This window comes from Mustela erminea, chromosome 12 (assembly GCF_009829155.1).
Source record: "Mustela erminea isolate mMusErm1 chromosome 12, mMusErm1.Pri, whole genome shotgun sequence".
NCBI classification, from domain to species: Eukaryota; Metazoa; Chordata; class Mammalia; order Carnivora; family Mustelidae; genus Mustela; species Mustela erminea.
In genome coordinates this window covers 15,494-32,227 of record NC_045625.1, presented here as the reverse complement: position 1 = coordinate 32,227, position 16,734 = coordinate 15,494, and the positions used below count along the sequence as shown (strand labels likewise).

Here is a 16,734-nt window from a genome sequence, read left to right as displayed (position 1 = left end):
TAACAAGGGAACACTTATCACTGTCCGTGTTAGTGGTCACCTGGCTGAGGCAATGCTGGTCAGGCTTCCCCATTGTGAAGTGACTGTTTGCCATGAACAGGAAGACACTGCTCTGAGGCCACACTTTAGGAGAGGGGAATTAATGCCATTTCCTTGATGAATGGCTGAGTGTCTACATCCATTATTTGGAATTATTTGTAATTTGTTAATAAAAATGCAACCAGGTGATGTAAAAGAGCCCACTCCCATTGGCTTCATTGAACAATTCATGAAATAGGCAGCATCTCATTTAGCAAAAAGAAAGGGGCCCCTTTGAGCTGCAGGGAAGGGAAGGTATTCAAAGGCACAGAGGGGATCGAAAAAAAGAAATTACTAGAAAGGATGCACTAGATGCATCCTAGGATGCATTAGACAATGTCCTCTTCCTAAAGGGAACAGAAGGGGCCATTCAGTTCATTTTCCAGGTTGACTGGTTGAAGTTTATGCAGAGGTGAGGGTATGTGGAACTGCTCTTAGGTCAGATAGTAAGTCTGGTTTGCCGGCTTGGGTCTCTTGATATAAGTGACTCCATTTGGGGCCTGTGGTTTCTTTTTTAAAACATCATTTATTCTGGGGCATCTAGGTGGCTCAGTTGAGTGGCTGCTTCGGCTCAGGTCATTATCTCAGGGTCCTGGGATCAAGCGCAGGTCAGGCTTCCTGCCCAGCGGGGAGTCTGCTTCTCCCCTCCCTCTGCCTCTCCCCTCTGCTCATGCACTTTCTCTCTTTCAAATCAATAAATGAAATCTTTAAAGAATCATTTATTTTTACCAGTATGGACACCAGGGTAGGTCAAGCTCCAGCACTACAGTTTGGTCGCAGGCTCATTCCTGCTTTGGTGATTGGGAGCGCTTTCCACCGGCTCCTGTTTTCCCCTGACATCATTCCATCTCTCTGGCTCTTCTCCTGAGGCTTCCTTACTTTCTGACACTTCCCGATTATCCTGGCTCCTATACTTCCTGTCTCAGTTCTAGTGTCAGCAATTTCAAGGAGCCCTGGTTAGTAGAGGATGGTATTAAAGTCTTAACACGTGGGAGCTAAATGTGCTCAGCGGACAATGCGAGGCAACAAATGCATGTATTCCCACCTATGCTGACGCACCTAATCTTAAAGATTTCTATGTGTAGCTGTCTGTGTCCGTATCAAGCTAAAGTTGAGTTTACATTGATGTCTCCAACCTGGTCCATCACCACGTGGAGATTGTGATCTTCTCCCTTTGCTGATCTGTAACTTCCTACTTTAACAGGGATAAACCTGGCTCTTCCCACCTGCCATTGATTTAACTCTGGCTCCGTTCCAGATTACGGATGTGGTGTCTTCAGAACTGATAGCTACCACTCTTCAGGGAAAGAACTTTATCAAATGGAATCCACTGTGTACATACAGTACATTTTTCTTTACTTTAAAGATTCCATTCATTTCCAAAGTTACTTAGGTCTGCACCTTTTGTCATGCAATCTACAGTGAGGGTCTTTTTTCCCCCATATGTTTCTCCCCAACTTCCAAAGATTTATTTATTTATTTATTTGACAGACAGAGATCACAAGTAGGCAGAGACACAGGCAGAGAGAGAGGAGGAAGCAGGCTCTCTGCTGAGCAGAGAGCCCGATGTGGGGCTCGATCCCAGGACCCCGGGATCACGACCTGAGCTGAGGGGAGAGGCTTCAACCGACTGAGCTGCCCAGGCACCCCACCCCATATGTTTCTAATACAGTTAGATTATGTGTCATGTTCTGTATTCCATTGAAAGGGAGGAAGATTTTTTTTTGGCCTGAAGTTCTTACCGTGGGACTAAGAATAAAATTGACATGAGACAGATTAACAGGAGAAAAAACCCAAAGTGTAATGATGTGTGCCTAGAGACCCAATAACGAAACTGAGGTCTAAAGAAATGATCAAGGAAGCCAGGTTTCATACTTTCTAGACAAAGAGAAAATAAACCTTTGATGAAATAAAGGACAAAGAAAACTTAATCTTGGGAGCTTCAGTTAGTAAGGCATTCTAGACAGAATTTTGGCTGGGGGAGTAAATTAGTAAAAAGTAACGAGGATTTTTTTTTTTTATATATATATACAGCCTCATGGGCTTGAAGTGTCCCATCTCTGGTGATGTTGAAATCTCTTTACCTCCTGGTACAGGGACATCTTCACAGGAGAGATTGATTTCCTGCTTCCCGGGGGACAGAGGAGGGTCTAGGTGTCCTCACTGCATAGGCTGTCTCTTAAGTAACTTTAATTAAAATGATCTATATGTCGAAGTGGCAGATTTGGGGCAGCCTGCCCTTGAGCCCCTATACCATCCTGTGACACTCCCACATCGTAAATAACATAGTTTCAGTAGATTATGATTTACTCTTTGGGATGTGAAAGTGATTGTGTTTTTTAAAGATGTTGTTTTTAAGTAATCTCCACACCCAATATGGGGCTCAAACTCACAACCCCAAGATCAAGAGTTGCATGCTGTCCTGACTGAGCCAGCCAGATGTCCCAAAAGGTTTGGGTTTTGACAGATTCATAATGACAGGTTTAAATCATTAAAATATCATGGAACTCACCCCCTGATGCTTTTGTCATCCCTAGCTTTGCCTTTTCCAGAATCTCCTTCAATGTGTGTAGCATTTTCACACTGGGTTCTTTCACTTAGAAAAATACATGTAAAGTTCATTCTTGTCCTTGTATGGGGTGATGGTTCTTTTCTTTTTATTGCTGAATAGATAAACAGGAGACAAACAAGTCAAAGTTTAATATCATGCATTCATCTTGTATTCATGGGAGATGCCCAGGAAAACGGAATAACTCTGTGAGTGGCTCAACCCTCACCCTAAATGCCACCTTCAACTAAAGACCAAAAGATTTTGGGTGGTGGGAAGGCCAGTTAAGGGATGTTATCAGTGAGCAGAGTAAACAAGGGTACAATTGTTACACAGATTTAAGTCTGTGCTTTCTCTTTTGGTATGAGTTTCTTGAGGTTTAGTCATTCTGTTCCTGAAACAGAGGGAGACAGGCTTACAGATGGAGTGTTCCTTTAGAAGTGTACATTTCACTCACCAACGGCAACTTTTACCCAGTTGTCAGAAATTCTCCCATATCTGCCGTTTCTTAAGACTAATCAGCCCAAATAACCCTTGTGACAAAGAGGCATATTTTGGGTGGCATATTCTGCTTCCTTCCCATGGATGCACTTAGTTCCCTTATGGGTTCGTTTATGGAAGGACATCCTGGCTTCTCTAACTTTGTAACCATCATGCATGGAGCTACTGTGCATAACTGCATGGGAGTTTTTGCTTGGAAACAGTTTTTCAAAGCAGTTGTTTAAATACCAGAAGTGCGATTGTTGGATCTTAACACGAGACTTATTTAGGTTTGGAAAATCTGTCCAAACTGTCTTCTGAAGGGACAGTTGCTGTCATTCCTCCCCTCCCAGCAATCGGTATTCTTGTTTTTGGAGTTTATCATTTGTAATACGTGTGCAGTGCTGTGTCACTGTTGTTTAAACTTGTACTTTCCTAATGATGAGGTTGGGTAGATTTCTTTATGCTTATTTTGTCCAGGCACTTTCAGATCCTTAGGCATTATCGATTAGGATGTTGTTTCCTTATTGTTGAGTTCTGATAGCTTTTTGTATATTTTGAATGCAAATATTTTACCAGATAGGTATTTTGCAAACTTTTTTTTAGGTATTTTGCTCCCATTTTTTTTGGCTTGTCTTTTGGTTTCCTGAGCAAGGTCTTTCATAAAGCAGAAGTTTTTAGGACTTCATGTTATCAATTTTTTTTTCTTCTGTGGACTGGCTTTCGGTGTTGTGTGTTAAAAACTCATCACTGAGCTCAAGGCTCTTCTGTTTTCTTTTTGCTATTTTGATCGTTTTACATTTTAAATATATCTACAATTTTGAATGAATTTTGGTGTAAGTTGTAAAGCTTGTGTCTGTATTTCACTTAATTCCATACGGTTTCTAATTAAGTGTTTCTATTTCCGGAGAACTCAGGGGATGGTTGGACTCCGTTTCAGTTGGCATTTCCAAAATGTAATGGATTCAGCCGGACCCCAGGAGGGACAGGTGTCTGCCCTGACCTGAGTGCACCGCATCCTGCGCCTCCCCCACCGCCTGCAGGGGGCGCCAGAGTCCGGCTCGCGACCCTTGCTGGGCATGCGCGCTCAGGCCGCTTTCTCTGGCGCGCTGACAGGCGTCCCAACGCCTCAGGACCCTCTGTGTGGACGCCCAGGCTTGGGGAGGACGCGAGCCTCCTCCACAGTCAGGAGCCCGGCCTCCTCAGGACCGTCTGCGGAGGATGTAGGGCCGCGTCCACACCGACAGGGGTCCGGCCTCCTCAGGACCCGCTGTGGGGGCTTCCGGGGGATGTGCGGCCACCTCCACGCTGACAGGACCCGCTGTGGAGGACGCGGGGCCGCGTCCACGCCGACAGGACCCGCTGTGGAGGGTGTGGGGCCGCGTCCACGCTGACAGGACCCGCTGTGGAGGACGCGGGGCCGCGTCCACGCCGACAGGACCCGCTGTGGAGGACGCGGGGCCGCGGCCACGCCGACACGAGTCCGGCCCCCTCAGGCCCCGTCGTGGGAGAAGGTGAGCAGAAGCCGCCGGGGCGGGCACTACCAAGGGGGTGCGGGGCTCAAAGGGCCCCGCGGAGGAAGGGCGCGCTGTGTAGACGGTGCGGCTTCCGTGGCTTTGTGGGCGGCGCGGTGGTCCCGCGGGGCTGAGCGCGGGGCTGTGGGGTCCCCCGGTCCGGGCTCGGATGCGCCCCGGGTCGCGGCTGTGTCCGGGCGCCGCGGACTCGGCTCCTGCCGCCCCCTCGGGGCTCGCGCTCCCCCCGCCCCGCCCGCCTCGGCCCCGCGCGTCCTTCCCGCGTCCACACCCGCCGCGGGGCCGAGTCCGGGCGTCCGGGAGCGACAGCGCGGGCTCTGCGGGCGGCGGCGGGGACGGCGGGTGTTTCCCGGCGCGGTTCGTCCCCGAGCCCGAGCGTCTCCCGTCCCCGCGCGTCCTGCTCCGTGTCCGTCGTCGGCGGCGCGCGGCGTCGGAGGACCGGCCTGTCCCGGGCTGGGCGGGTCCCGGACAAGGCGCGGGAAGCCGGGAGGGCTGCCGGGAGGGCGCGTCCGTGGAGAGAGGCTGGGGCCGGGGGGACGGAGGTTCCCGCCGCGGAGCTGCGGGGGCGGCGACTTCCTGCGGGGGATGAACCGCGGCTCCCGGCCCGGAGCGGGCGCGTCTCCACCGCGGGGTCTGCCGCGCGCCGAGCCGCCCCCTTCCCGCCGCCAGCCCGAGGCCCGACCCGCTTCCTCACGGCTCCGACCGGGCTGTGGGGCGCCGCGGGGACCTGGGGCCCCGAGTCCCGCCGCGTCTGACTCGCCCCGACTCCCGCGAGTCTCGGGCCGGCCGCGGCCTCCTGCGAGGGCGAGTGGCCCGTCCGCGCGGGGGACCTGGACCCGGCGGGCTCGGCCTCCCTCCCGGAGCCCGACGTCGGCTCTGCTCCTGCGACCTGGTGCCGCGGGGGTCGGGAAGCGCCGCGTCCTCTGCGGTGACCTCGGATCTGCGGGTCTCACAGAGACGCTCCTCCGGCACGCAGACCCCCCGCCGTCGCTTCCGAACCGTCGGTCGTGTGACACGGGCTGCGTCGGGCGTTTGACCACGAACAGCGACACCGTCCCGCGGAACCCCCACGGAACCCCAGGTGAGGAAACCCTGACGGCGCCCGCAGTGGCCCCCGGACCGCAGGCCCACGTCGCCGGTCACCGCCCGCCGCCCCGTCGGCGCCGTCTTCTCCGGTCCCGACCGGTTTTCTCCCTCCGGAGCCGCTCCCGAGACTCCCCCGTGTGCACCACCCGGACGGGCTTACGGAGCGCAGAGGGTCCCGTCTGAGGGGCATTTCCACAGGGCTGTGTCCCTGGGGCCGTTCCCGGGGTCCACGCGCGTGGTGACAGGCGTCATCCTTCGCGTTCTCACGGCGACTAAACACGACGACACGGCCCGCTTCAGACACGGCGGGTGGCAGTTCGCCGCCCCAGCCGAGGCCACGTGCCGCACGTCGTTCTCCGGAACGTTCTCGCTGTCCCCGAGGGGACTGTGTGCGCGACCCACCAGCTCCCCGGTCCCCTCCCTCGGCCCCGCAGCCGCGTCCGACCGTGAGTCCCGGACGCCGCCCCCGAGTGCGGTCCTGGGGTCTGTCCCTCCGTGGGCACCAGCGTCCGCCCTCGTTCCGGACTCCGAGGGGAGCCGGCGGCCTTCAGACGTGCGCGCGGTGTTCGCCGGAGATTTACGGGAAAATGACCCCTTCTTCCTGCGTTCGTGAGAGGTTGTCTCCGCAGCAGACGTGGATTTGGGTCAGAACCTTTTCCGCGTCACTTAGACGACCGCGTGGTTTTACTCCCGCACTCATTGCGCTGCGCAACATTGTTTCACTCTGTTGAACAGCGGGAGACGCCTGGAACAGGCACTGGCTTACGGCGCCCGGCGTGTCCGCGAGCTCTCGGTTTCGCAATATTCCTGACCAGGATCCTCACCTTTGCTTAAAGAAACGTATAGGACTGCATTTCGCTGATTTTGTGATGATTTCATTGGGGTTGGTATTCGTGGTTAGGATGGGCGTTAGGGTTAGGTTAGGGTTAGGGTGGCCTTAGGGTTAGGGTCTCCCTGTCCTCGCCCGCACAGAGCCCGTTCTCCTCCAGTAACCACAGTGATCTTTCTGGGACAATCTTCGGGCCTCTCTGTGGTTTGCTCCCCTCCTGCCCCCCTCCCAGCCTCACCTCTCCCACGGGGTCCCTCCCTCCGGTGGGCACCCCGGAGTGTGGCTTCCCACAGGTGCCTCAGGCTGGAACCCAAGCCTTTGCCTATGCTGTGCCTCTGCCAGGAGCACCGTTCCCTCCTCCTGGCTTGTTTCCTCATTGGCTGAGCCGCGATTTGCCCCCTGATGACCTGCCTCATGCCTGCTGGGTGTGTGTGAGCTTTTCCCCCACTTAAATGTAGGGCTGCATGGGTTTCCAACCTTCTAAGCCTATGGTCCCCTTTGTAAGATGGGGTGCTAATGGCCCCCATCTCTGGGAGCAGGAGGCAGGGAGGCCCCAGGGGCAGACTCACTCAGGACAGGCTGGGAGAGTGACTGTCGCTTAAAACAGCCCAGAGCCTGCCCCCTTGAAGAAGGTGTACATGTTCACCGCCCCCAGCTCTGGGGTCCTGCTGCCAGCCTCTGGCAGTAAACCTTCTCACGCCCTGTCCCCTGTCCCTACAGCTTCCTGGACCTGTTCTTGCAGACAGTGCAGAAGCCCTCCATCGTGGGACACAGGGTCACCTACTACATCTTCACTGACCTGCTGGCTGCCGGGTCCATGTACCCCTCCAGGAGGGCTGAAAGATAGTGGTCTTCATGGTGAGACACAGTGTCACCTGCTACATCTTCACTGACCGGCTCGCTGCCGGGTCCTTGTGTCCCCACCAGGAGGGCTGGAGGGCGGTGGTCCTCCAGGTCTGTGGTGCTCCACACTGGCAGGATGTGTCCATGGAGCACAGGGTGATGGTCAGCTGCTTCTACGAGCAGCACTTCCTCTGCGAGGTGGACGACTTGGTGTGCAGGTGTAGACCTGAAGTTCTGTGACCACATGGGTGTGGATATCCTGTCCCCCGTCTTTGGCACCCTGTACCCCAGTTCCTATTGGGCAGCCTGCAAGGACTTCAGCTACGGATGCCAGCTAGAGTCCCAGGCCCATATCCCCAGGGATCAGGGCAACATTTACTACCTGGGGGCCTTTTTTAGGGTATTGGTGGTGGAGGTTCACTGACTGAACTTGGCCTGTCACCATGCAATGGGGGTCGACCTGCCCAATGGGATGGAGGCCATATGGCATGACAAGAGCCACCTGAGCAGGTACCTGCTCAACCACAAGCTCACCAAGACGCTATCCCCGGAAGACCTGTGGGACCTGCAGTGGCTGCGTTGTGCCCTGGAGGACCTGTGGGACCTGTGGCTGCCACGCTGTCCCCTGGAGGACCTGTGGGACCTTCAGATGCTGGGCTGTCCCTGGAGGATCTGTGGGATCTGAAGCTGCTGGGCTACCCTCCCCCCCCAATCATGGAGAAGCTGAGATACATGGCTGTGCCCAAGAATCACCTGGACGCCAGGAACACATGAGGGGCTGCCCCCCTTTCCATCAGGAGATGCTGCCAGTGGAGCCATCAGAGCAGGTTCCTTTTTCTGTCTCCTTGAGGGAGACTGTGAGGCCCAGATGTCCAGGACCTCTGAACATCTGGGGCTGCACCTGCATATGAGATGTCAGCCTGGGGACACAAGTTTCTCTCTTTGTGGTCACTGCATTTTGATAACTTCTGGGTCCCTGGCAGCTGTGAATGGCTCCAGTTTTATGTCAGATGTTTTTCTGTGTCAATGCTGAGCAATCATCTTTAAAAAGAAGAGTCGAGAGAAAAGATTTCCTGCCTGGTTCTAAACAGACACATCTTGGTGGGGCTGGGAGTGGCCCTGCAGCCGCTGTGGAGTCAGAATGGGCCCTGGCTGGGTCTTCCCTCCCAGTCCCATGGGGCTTCAGGGTCAAGGGTGTGCCGAGCCACCTGCCAGACCCCCAGTCCCCTGACTGCCAGAGGCCTTGGCTGTGGCTGCTAGCTCAGCCTCCAAGAGAATGGAACCCTCTGGGTTATATGTGGTTCCTGCCTTGGTTTTAAATGGCTATTTCTGTGCTGGTGTTTGTAAAATGTGGGCACTGGCTCCGTCTGGATGCAGGTCCTGTTGGGAATCCTCTGTGCCCACCAGTGGGTTTGCACTTGTGCCCCCATCTGCCTGCGCTGTGTCTTCGCAAGCATTCACTGAGTGCCTGCTGTGAGCTCAGTCACCAACAAGGGGCAGAGCGTGAGAGTGAGAACTAAGATACAGGATCCCTGCTCCAGGGCCCTACGATGGCCCTGACCTCCTGACTCACTCTTTCCTACTGTGGCGTATCAGACATATAACCGACTCTGTTAAGCACATTTCAGGGTCAGTTCAGTGGCAGTAAGTACATTCGCTCTTCTGGACCTGCCACCGCCATCCACTGCCACAACTTTGTCCTCACTCCAAACTGAACTCTACTCACCCTCACCCTAACCCTCCATCTCCCCTCCCCCGCCCTGGCACCCACTAGCTCCTTCCACCTCTATGAACCGGTGCTCTCCGACCCTCACAAGTGGGGCCCTTCAGTATCGGTCCTTTGGGGACTGGCTTATTTCATGTAGCATAATGGCCTCAAGGTCTGTCCCCATGAGCCTAGAGCTGACCCACTTTTCCCCCAAAGGCGTGGCTCAGCCCTTTCCTGTCTACGCCGAGCCTCCTCAGTCCCCTCTGTCCCCCTCATCTTCCTCCTCAGCCTGAAAATGATCCCAACCGATCTGCAGCTTTGAAGACCTGTTCAGTCCAGATGCCAGGAACATCCCCCAGGGGTCTCGGGCCTCACCTACCCCATCTGCCCATGTCAGGCGCCTGCACTCCCCACCAGCTGGCGACCTGCTCCTCCCACAGGTGTCCCCAGCTCAGGAGAGGGAAACACCAAGTCCAGACCTTTGGAGTCCTCTGTGACTTCTTGATGGCCACCAACTCTCCCAGTAGTGAGGTGGCTGCCTTCAGATGCTCCTCAGTTACTCCTGTGCCTCTGGGGTCTTCCCAGAACCCTGACCTGACTGTTCTCAGACAGTTCATCCAGCGGTACCTGCACTTTCTGGGCGGGGGATTTGCTGGAATCTGCAGTGTGTCCTGCTGCCCCACCTTTTTGAAGGCACATTGTCTGGGCTGTCCGAGGACCCAAGACTGTGGGTCTGTGGCCTGGAAGGATTTAAGCAGAGCTGGTGGGATGCGAGGGCTGCAGGGCACAGAGGCATGTTTCAGAAAGCTTTCCATGGTCCCAGGCATCCTACCGTTTTTGCATCAAAGCCCTGAGATCTTTAAAATGCCAGCAGTGTTACAGTGTGGGCCAGAATATCACATGTCTCTGCACCCAACACCACCTAAACTATTGGCCCTTTCTTGTCACTTGAGCTGAATACAAAAGATTGGGAGTGGGAGCTTGAGGGCAGGTCCTGAGTCAGACTTTGTGTTTGGGGCACAAAGGCCATCCAGACAAGCTTGTGCCAAGCCTGAGGAGGGGGTCTGTGTGGAGACCCCAGCTGCAGACACTGCTGTCTCCTGATGCCTCCTCAGCCCACCCCAGTGCACCTGCTGCTGGGAGAGCCCCTGCCCCCTCCTCTCTGCGGAGGGCTCTCCTGCTCTCTCCTGCTCTGCGGCTCTCTCCTGCTCCAGTGGTGCCTCCTCCCCTGCCAGTCACTGCCAGCCTGCAGCATGGGAGGGTAGATACCCCGATGACCTCCAGCCCTGGGGACAGAGCCAGTGCGGGTGGGGTGTGGTCTTCCAGCTGGCTTGAGCGCCAGGCCCCCAAGGTGCTCACTCTCCTGTGGGCTCAGTGGACTACGTCCTCCCTTAGGCTCCTTAGGCCCAAGCCGTCCCCTGCTCAGGGACCATTCTTGGCCCAGGCTCCACACACTGGGATTGGGAGCAGGTCATCTGGACCTTCTGGTCTCGTGATTCCATGCCCATGACATGGGCATAGGCTGGCCTCACAGACTCGTCAGAGGAGACTCAGTGCAGGAAGATGCAGGCCACTACATGGGAGATGCCAAGTGATCCCAGAAGGAGCACCCAGGGTTTGCACAAAGCACTGGGCTCAAGGGACCCAGCGCAGGACCTGGGCACGAGGCCACAGGGCGTGGGGAGTCCTGGTTGGGGAGGCCCTGGCGGGAGTAGGGGTCCATAGAAGTGTCCCAGAAGAGGCAGGAGACAAGGAAGGCAACAGGACCAAGCTTTCCCAGGAGGTCGATGGAAGAGTCAGAGGGCCACAGAGACCTTTGGGTAAACTCAGAGGCCCTGGAGATGTTGGCTGAAATGTTGTTATTTGATCAGAAAAGATGTGTCACAAACTCTCAGTTAACATTGAATGAGTTACTCTTTGTTGCTTCTAGGAATCAGTGTGTATGAGCCAGTAGAACTCACACTGCATGAAGTCTAGGATATATTTACTTTTCATCATTTCTCAGGACTAGATTTTTCTTGAGGAAATGCTAAGCATGTGTCTTTCCAGCATTTTTTGGTGAAATGGGCCTCTGTTTTCAGGAGCGGATTCCTGGTGCTCATCACCGCTGCGAGCCCTGAGGACGACCCCTGTCCCCTCCCACAGTGGATGTGACCCCATGGGTGAGGGGTGCTCACTGATGAAGCCCCAGTGCTCAGTACAGAGCAGGGACCCCAGGTCCTCCGCTGAATGGGGGGGGCATGAGGGAGGAGGGAAGGGGGGGAAAGAGAGAGGGAGGGGGGGAGGGGAGAGAAGGAAGAGGAAAGGGGGGATGGGAGGGAGGAGGAGGATGAGAGGGGGAGGGAGGCAGGGAGGGAAGGGAGGGGTAGAGGGGAAGGAGAGAGGGGGCAGTGAGTGATGGACTGAATAAATGAGGGAGGGAGGGAGGGAATAAAACCCCAGAAGTCGGTCCACACATCAGGAGCCATTATTTTGGGTGAGATCGGAAGGAATCACAGCCCAGGCCTTGGATGGTAGCTCGGGGCAGGTCCATCTGTCCTCCCAGTGCTGACCTTCCTTGTCCTTGGCCCGCTGTCATCCTGGATCCTCTCCACCTCCTCCTTCAACTATTACGAATGTCCCCAGGAGCAGGGTGGCAGGAGTGGGGTTCAGGAGGGGCTGCCGCGATCCTGTGCCCCAGACAGCACTGAGAAAGGAGCCCCAGGACATTGTGTCATGAGGACTGGGATGAGGATCCCCTCCATCTCCTTGGGCATGAGCACTGTTCCATTCCCTGCTGTCTCACCACTGCTGTGCCCAATACTACTGAAAACACATCCGTGGCCAATCGAGCCAGAGTTTCTGGGGGTGAGTCCCAGGCTGAGCCCTGCTAGGTGATAGGTGCACCTGTGGCCTGGGATGGGTGCCGCTCACTGTTGTCCCAGACAGGGGTGCCTGTCCCCCTTCTCTCCAGGGGCCCTGCATCGGACCTCTGCTTCCTCACGTTCTCCCCAGGGCTGCTGGTCCCCAGACCAGACACCTGCCAGTCTGAGGGTGACCAGCACTGAGGGTGACCAGCACTGCCTTTCCTTTGCCTGAGTCCTTCCCCGGGAGCTCCTGCATCTCCTGACACATACTCCCTGTGTGCCTCTCCTCCCACTTGAACTTGCACGTGTCTAGTCTCTGTCCCTGTGGGACCCAGTGACTTGGAGCATGGATTGGAGCAGACCCATGGGAGACATTTTTCTGGCCTAAGGTTGTGAGCGATGCTTTCGCCCTCCGCGGTGTGTCTTCCAGCTTTCTGCATTTCCCTGGTTTCTGTGTGGGCCACAGGAGGAAACAGCCGTGTCCTGTCTGGGGACCGACTGTGGTGTCCCAGCAGGAACAGGGGCCTTGGCCCCGAGATTGTGCCCAGAATTCTTAAAGGGGTCCCTAGGATGACCTCTCCTCTGTAATCCATTGGGCATCTCAACAACCAAGAAGGGAAATTCTATGTCAAACAGAGAGAAGAAACAAAAACCAAACCAAACCAAACCAAACCCCAAACAAGGGCCCTTTGAAAATAGGTGCAGACACAAAGGCACCTATTGAGGGATTCCACTTCCAGAAACCTCCAGAACACGTGCAGGAACAGAAAGAGAAAGCAGCTTAGGGCTTGCGAGGGGCCAGGCTGGGGGAACAATGGGCAGGAGGGCTTGGGCTCAGGGTCTCCTCCTTTGGGGAAGGAGATAGCCTGCAACGATGTTCTGGGGCGTGGTGGCACAGTGTTGGGAATGCTCTTCATGCTCATGATGTGTTCAAGGGAAAACAAGAACTTTTATTTAAAATAAATAATACACAGCATACAGGAGATGGACGGCGATGAGAATGGTGACTCCATACAGGAGAGGAAGAACACAAGGGGAGGGGATGAAACATTTTGGGGGGATGTCGGGGTCAGGGGATGGAACTGACGGCATTTTTCTGGGGAGATCTCCCCGCAGAGTTGTGGGCTCTGGATGCGGGTCTGGGAGTCCCGCAGGAGAAGGTGTAGGGGCAGGGGTTGGGCTAGGGGCGGGGACAGGGTCAGCAGTAGTGGCCAGTGCAGGATCCAGAGCAGGAGCTGGGTCAGAGGCAGGAACAGGAGCACAGGCAAGGGCAGGGAAAGGAGCAGGAGCAAATGAGAGGGACTGGGTCTGGGGCGGGAACAGGGGCCTCGGCAGGGCCAGGGGAAGGGGCAGTGGTCCTGGCAGGGCCAGGGGAAGGGATGGCGACAGTTGAAGGGGAAGACGCAGGGGCAGGGCCTGGGTCTGGGGTAGGAGCAGGGGCCTAGGCAGGGCCAGGGGAAGGGGCAGTGGTCCTGGCAGGGCCAGGGGAAGGGATGGCGGCAGTTGAAGGGGAAGATGCAGGGACAGGGCCTGGGTCTGGGGTAGGAACAGGGGCACAGGCAGGGAAAGTGGAGGCCTTCCTGGCAGGGGCAGATGCAGGGGCAGGGGCAGGGGCAGGGGCAAGACCAGGGGTAGGACCTGGGTCTGGGGTAGGTGCAGGGGCAGTGGCCCTGGCAGGGAAAAGAGAAAGGACAGGGGCAGGGGCAGACGCAGGGGCAGGGGAAGGGGTAGGGGCAGACGCAGGGGCAGGGGAAGGGGCAGGAGCAGGAACTGAGGCAAGTGCCTTGGTGATGACTGGTGCAGGGTCAAGGGCAGGAGCTGGGTCTGGGGCAGGAAGAGGGGCACCGGCAGGGAAAGTGGAGGCCTTCCTGGCAGGGGCAGAGGCAGGGTCAGGGTCAGGGTCAGGGTCAGGGACAGAGTCAGGGTCAGGGTCGGGGGCAAGAACAGGGTTAGGACTTGGGTCTGGGGCAGGTGTAGGGGCAGGTGCACGGGCAGGACCTGGGTCTGGGACATGAGCCGGGGCAGGTGCAGGGGCCGTGGCCCTCTCAGGGAAAGGGGAAGGGTTAGGAGCAGGGGAAGGGGCATGGGCAGGAGCTGGGGCAAGTGCAGGGGTGATGGCCGGTGTAGGGTCAAGGGCAGGAGCTGAGTCTGGGGCAGGAACAGGGGCACAGGCAGGGGAAAGGGAGGCCGTCCTGGCAGGGACACAGGAAGGGGCAAGGGAAAGGGCAGGAACAGGGTTAGGACCTGGGTCTGGGGCAGGTGCAGGGGCAGGTGCCGGGTCAGTGGCCCTGGCAGGGAGAGGTGAAGGGATAGGGGCCGGGGAAGGGGCAGGGGCAGGAGCTGGGGCAAGTGCAGAGGTGATGCCCTGTGCAGGATCAAGGACAGGATTTCAGCCTGGGGCAGGAACAGGGGCAGAGGCAGGGGAAGGGGAGGCCGTCCTGGCAGGGGCACGGGAAGGGGCAAGGCAAGGGGCAGGAACAGGTAAAGGACCTGGGTCTGGGGCAGGTGCAGGGGCAGGGGCCGGGGCAGTGGCCCTGGCAGGGAAAGGAGAAGGGATAGGGGCAGGGGCAGGGGCAGGGGAAGGGGCAGGAGCTGGGGCAAGGGCAGGGGTGATGGCCTGGGCGAGGTCAAGGGCAGGAGCTGGGTCTGGGCCAGGAACAGGGGCCCAGGGAGGGGTCGGGGAAGGGGTGGGACCAAGGGAGGATCTGGGTCAAGGGCCAGAACAGGAGCACAGGCAGGGGCAGGGGAAGTGGGAGTCGCTCTGGCAGGGGCAGGGGCAGGAGCAGGAGCCAGCTCTCCCTGGACAGCATCAGCATCTCCGTGGGCAGGCGCCCGGGCACCTGTGGGTTCCCGGTCTCCCGCCGAAGTGACTCCAGACACCATCTGCCCCTCCCGAGTTGCTGAAGTTGGGAGTGGGTCTAGCTCCTTGGCTGGAGAAGCTGGGAGAGGAGAGAAGGTCACCCGCGGGCCTGCCTCTCCCTGTGGCTTTACAGAGACAGAGCACAGCCGAGGGCCTCCCGGAGAAGCTGCAGCCACGAAGGAACCCTGCCGGGGACGTCTCCCCGACTGCAGTCCACCCCCTGGGTGCTCCGAGCCAAGTCGAGGCTCCTGGCCCCACACCAGCCTGTGGGGGCTTCTCCCTGTGGGGCCCAGCACCAACCCCTCCCTACACAGCCACAGGCACCCCACCCCAGCCTTCTCACCCTCGGACTTGGCCTCCGTGGGCTCCGTGTCCAGGACCGCAATCCAGTGGAGTACCGCGGGCAGTGGTCTGGGAGGTAGCGGGGGCCTTCCCACGACCGGGGACTCCGGGGTCGGGGAGGAATGCGTGTCTTCCCGCCTCCTTCCTAGTTCATCCGTGGCCTGCCAAGGCAGAGACGGGGAGTGTGCAAGAGGCGTCAGAGCCCTGCCTGGCCGTACCCACCGTGCTCCTGCCCAGTGCCCCTGCTTCTCCCAGATCCCACGCAGACCTGAGCGTGCACAGCCCCGCACCTGGGTCAGTGACCCATCCCTGCAGGGTCTCAGGATCAACCCTGGGCAGAAGGGTGCAGCCCCCATAGTCCGTCCCACCTAGCCAGCCTTAACCTGGGGTGTGAACATGACCTGCCCACCAGGCATCTGACCCCTCATCAGCCTGCTCCTGCTCGGGGCGTCTCCATCCCCGATTAGCTCTCTTTACACACACACACACACACACACACACACACATGGGGAGGAGACCTAGGCCTACATGGGTCGGTCAGAAGGTGTGGGGCTGTCTGACTCTGAGCCTTCTGGTGTCACCTTTTGATTCTTTTTGCCAAAGGGCCAGAGTCGTCGGGGAAGCCTGACACGACCTGTCCAGTGAGGGGATGTGTTTGGCGGGCGAGCTCTCCTCTGCCTGCATCCTCTGGGCTGGGGTAGGCAGCAGCAGAACATGTCGGTTCCTTCAGGATCTGCCCAGAAATGAGCTGGGCAGGGGAGTTTTCTCTGGAATGTAGGTGCCTGGATACGTGGGTTCCAATTCCGTTGGGCTCTGTCGTCAGGGAAGTGAGGTCACCACTGCCTGGGGGCTCCTTACCCGACTACCTGCTCCCACCAGAGCTCCCTGAGGGCGCCCCTCCCCCAGCTGCTCAAGGCTCCCCCTCCACCCCATGCCCTGTCCATCCAGTGACCCCCACACAGCCTCCCCACAGCCCCTGGGAGGCCTGGGTGCAGCAGTTGTCCCCGCTGGGAGGGCCCAGAGCTGGGTTCAGAAGGGGCTCCTGCTCCTCCTGCCCAGGACTGTGAGCCCGCACACACCCTGTGGCTCTCAGGGCCTCCCCAGGCTCCCCATCTGCACACTGGGGGTGTCCTGGCTTCTCCTTCTAGGGATGTCATCAGGGGTAGGACCCCTGCATACATTCCATCCCCGCTCTCCCAGGAGGCTGGTGCACACACTTGGCCAGGCACGGGTGAGCCAGGGGCTGGGCGGGGGCATGGAACACGGCCCAGAGGGGCCTGGATCTGCTCTGGGATCCAGGCAAAGCCACCCTCCTCCTGCCTGGATGGTCCGGGATGGGACCATCCCCCATGGCAAGGTTGCAGTGCATGGCTTCTGACCTTGGTGACACAGACTTCCCGGGGCTCCCATTAGATGGAGGTCCAAGGGCTTTGTCTGCGCCCATGTGCTGGCCAGCCCCCACAGGGGACCCCGGGCATTCCCGAATCCGTCCTCCCAGGGTGGATGGCGCGTGGGACTGAGAAGGGGACAAAATGTTTGGCTGCCATTTCCTAGCCGATGGAGGAAAGTCTGGGACTTCTCC

General features: G+C 57.7%; 1 protein-coding gene and 1 pseudogene across 1 annotated transcript; one reads left to right on the top strand and one right to left on the bottom strand.

Annotated features, from left to right (window-relative positions):
• The first annotated feature begins 6,902 nt into the window (after nt 1–6,902).
• Nucleotides 6,903–8,878, top strand: LOC116570951 (annotated as a pseudogene).
• A 5,201-nt stretch (nt 8,879–14,079) lies between these two features.
• On the bottom strand, nt 14,080–15,868 carry LOC116570845 (vegetative cell wall protein gp1-like). Its single transcript, XM_032308426.1, has 4 exons — nt 15,734–15,868; nt 15,154–15,313; nt 14,538–14,889; nt 14,080–14,098 (listed from the first exon to the last, which is right to left on the bottom strand). Exons 1-4 carry the CDS (start codon nt 15,866–15,868, stop codon nt 14,080–14,082), a joined length of 666 nt encoding a protein of 221 aa, XP_032164317.1.
• Between the last annotated feature and the right edge of the window lie 866 nt (nt 15,869–16,734).

What these genes read in the sequence shown, in the direction of transcription:
- LOC116570845 (XM_032308426.1), bottom strand. Translation starts at nt 15,868, where the DNA reads ATGTTCTGCTGCTGCCTACCCCAGCCCAGAGGATGCAGGCAGAGGAGA. An exon ending in TTGGCAAAAAGAATCAAAAG is followed by an intron (nt 15,314 to 15,733) that starts GTGACACCAGAA and finishes CTGCCTTGGCAG; the next exon opens with GCCACGGATGAACTAGGAAG. An exon ending in CACGGAGGCCAAGTCCGAGG is followed by an intron (nt 14,890 to 15,153) that starts GTGAGAAGGCTG and finishes CTCCTCTCCCAG; the next exon opens with CTTCTCCAGCCAAGGAGCTA.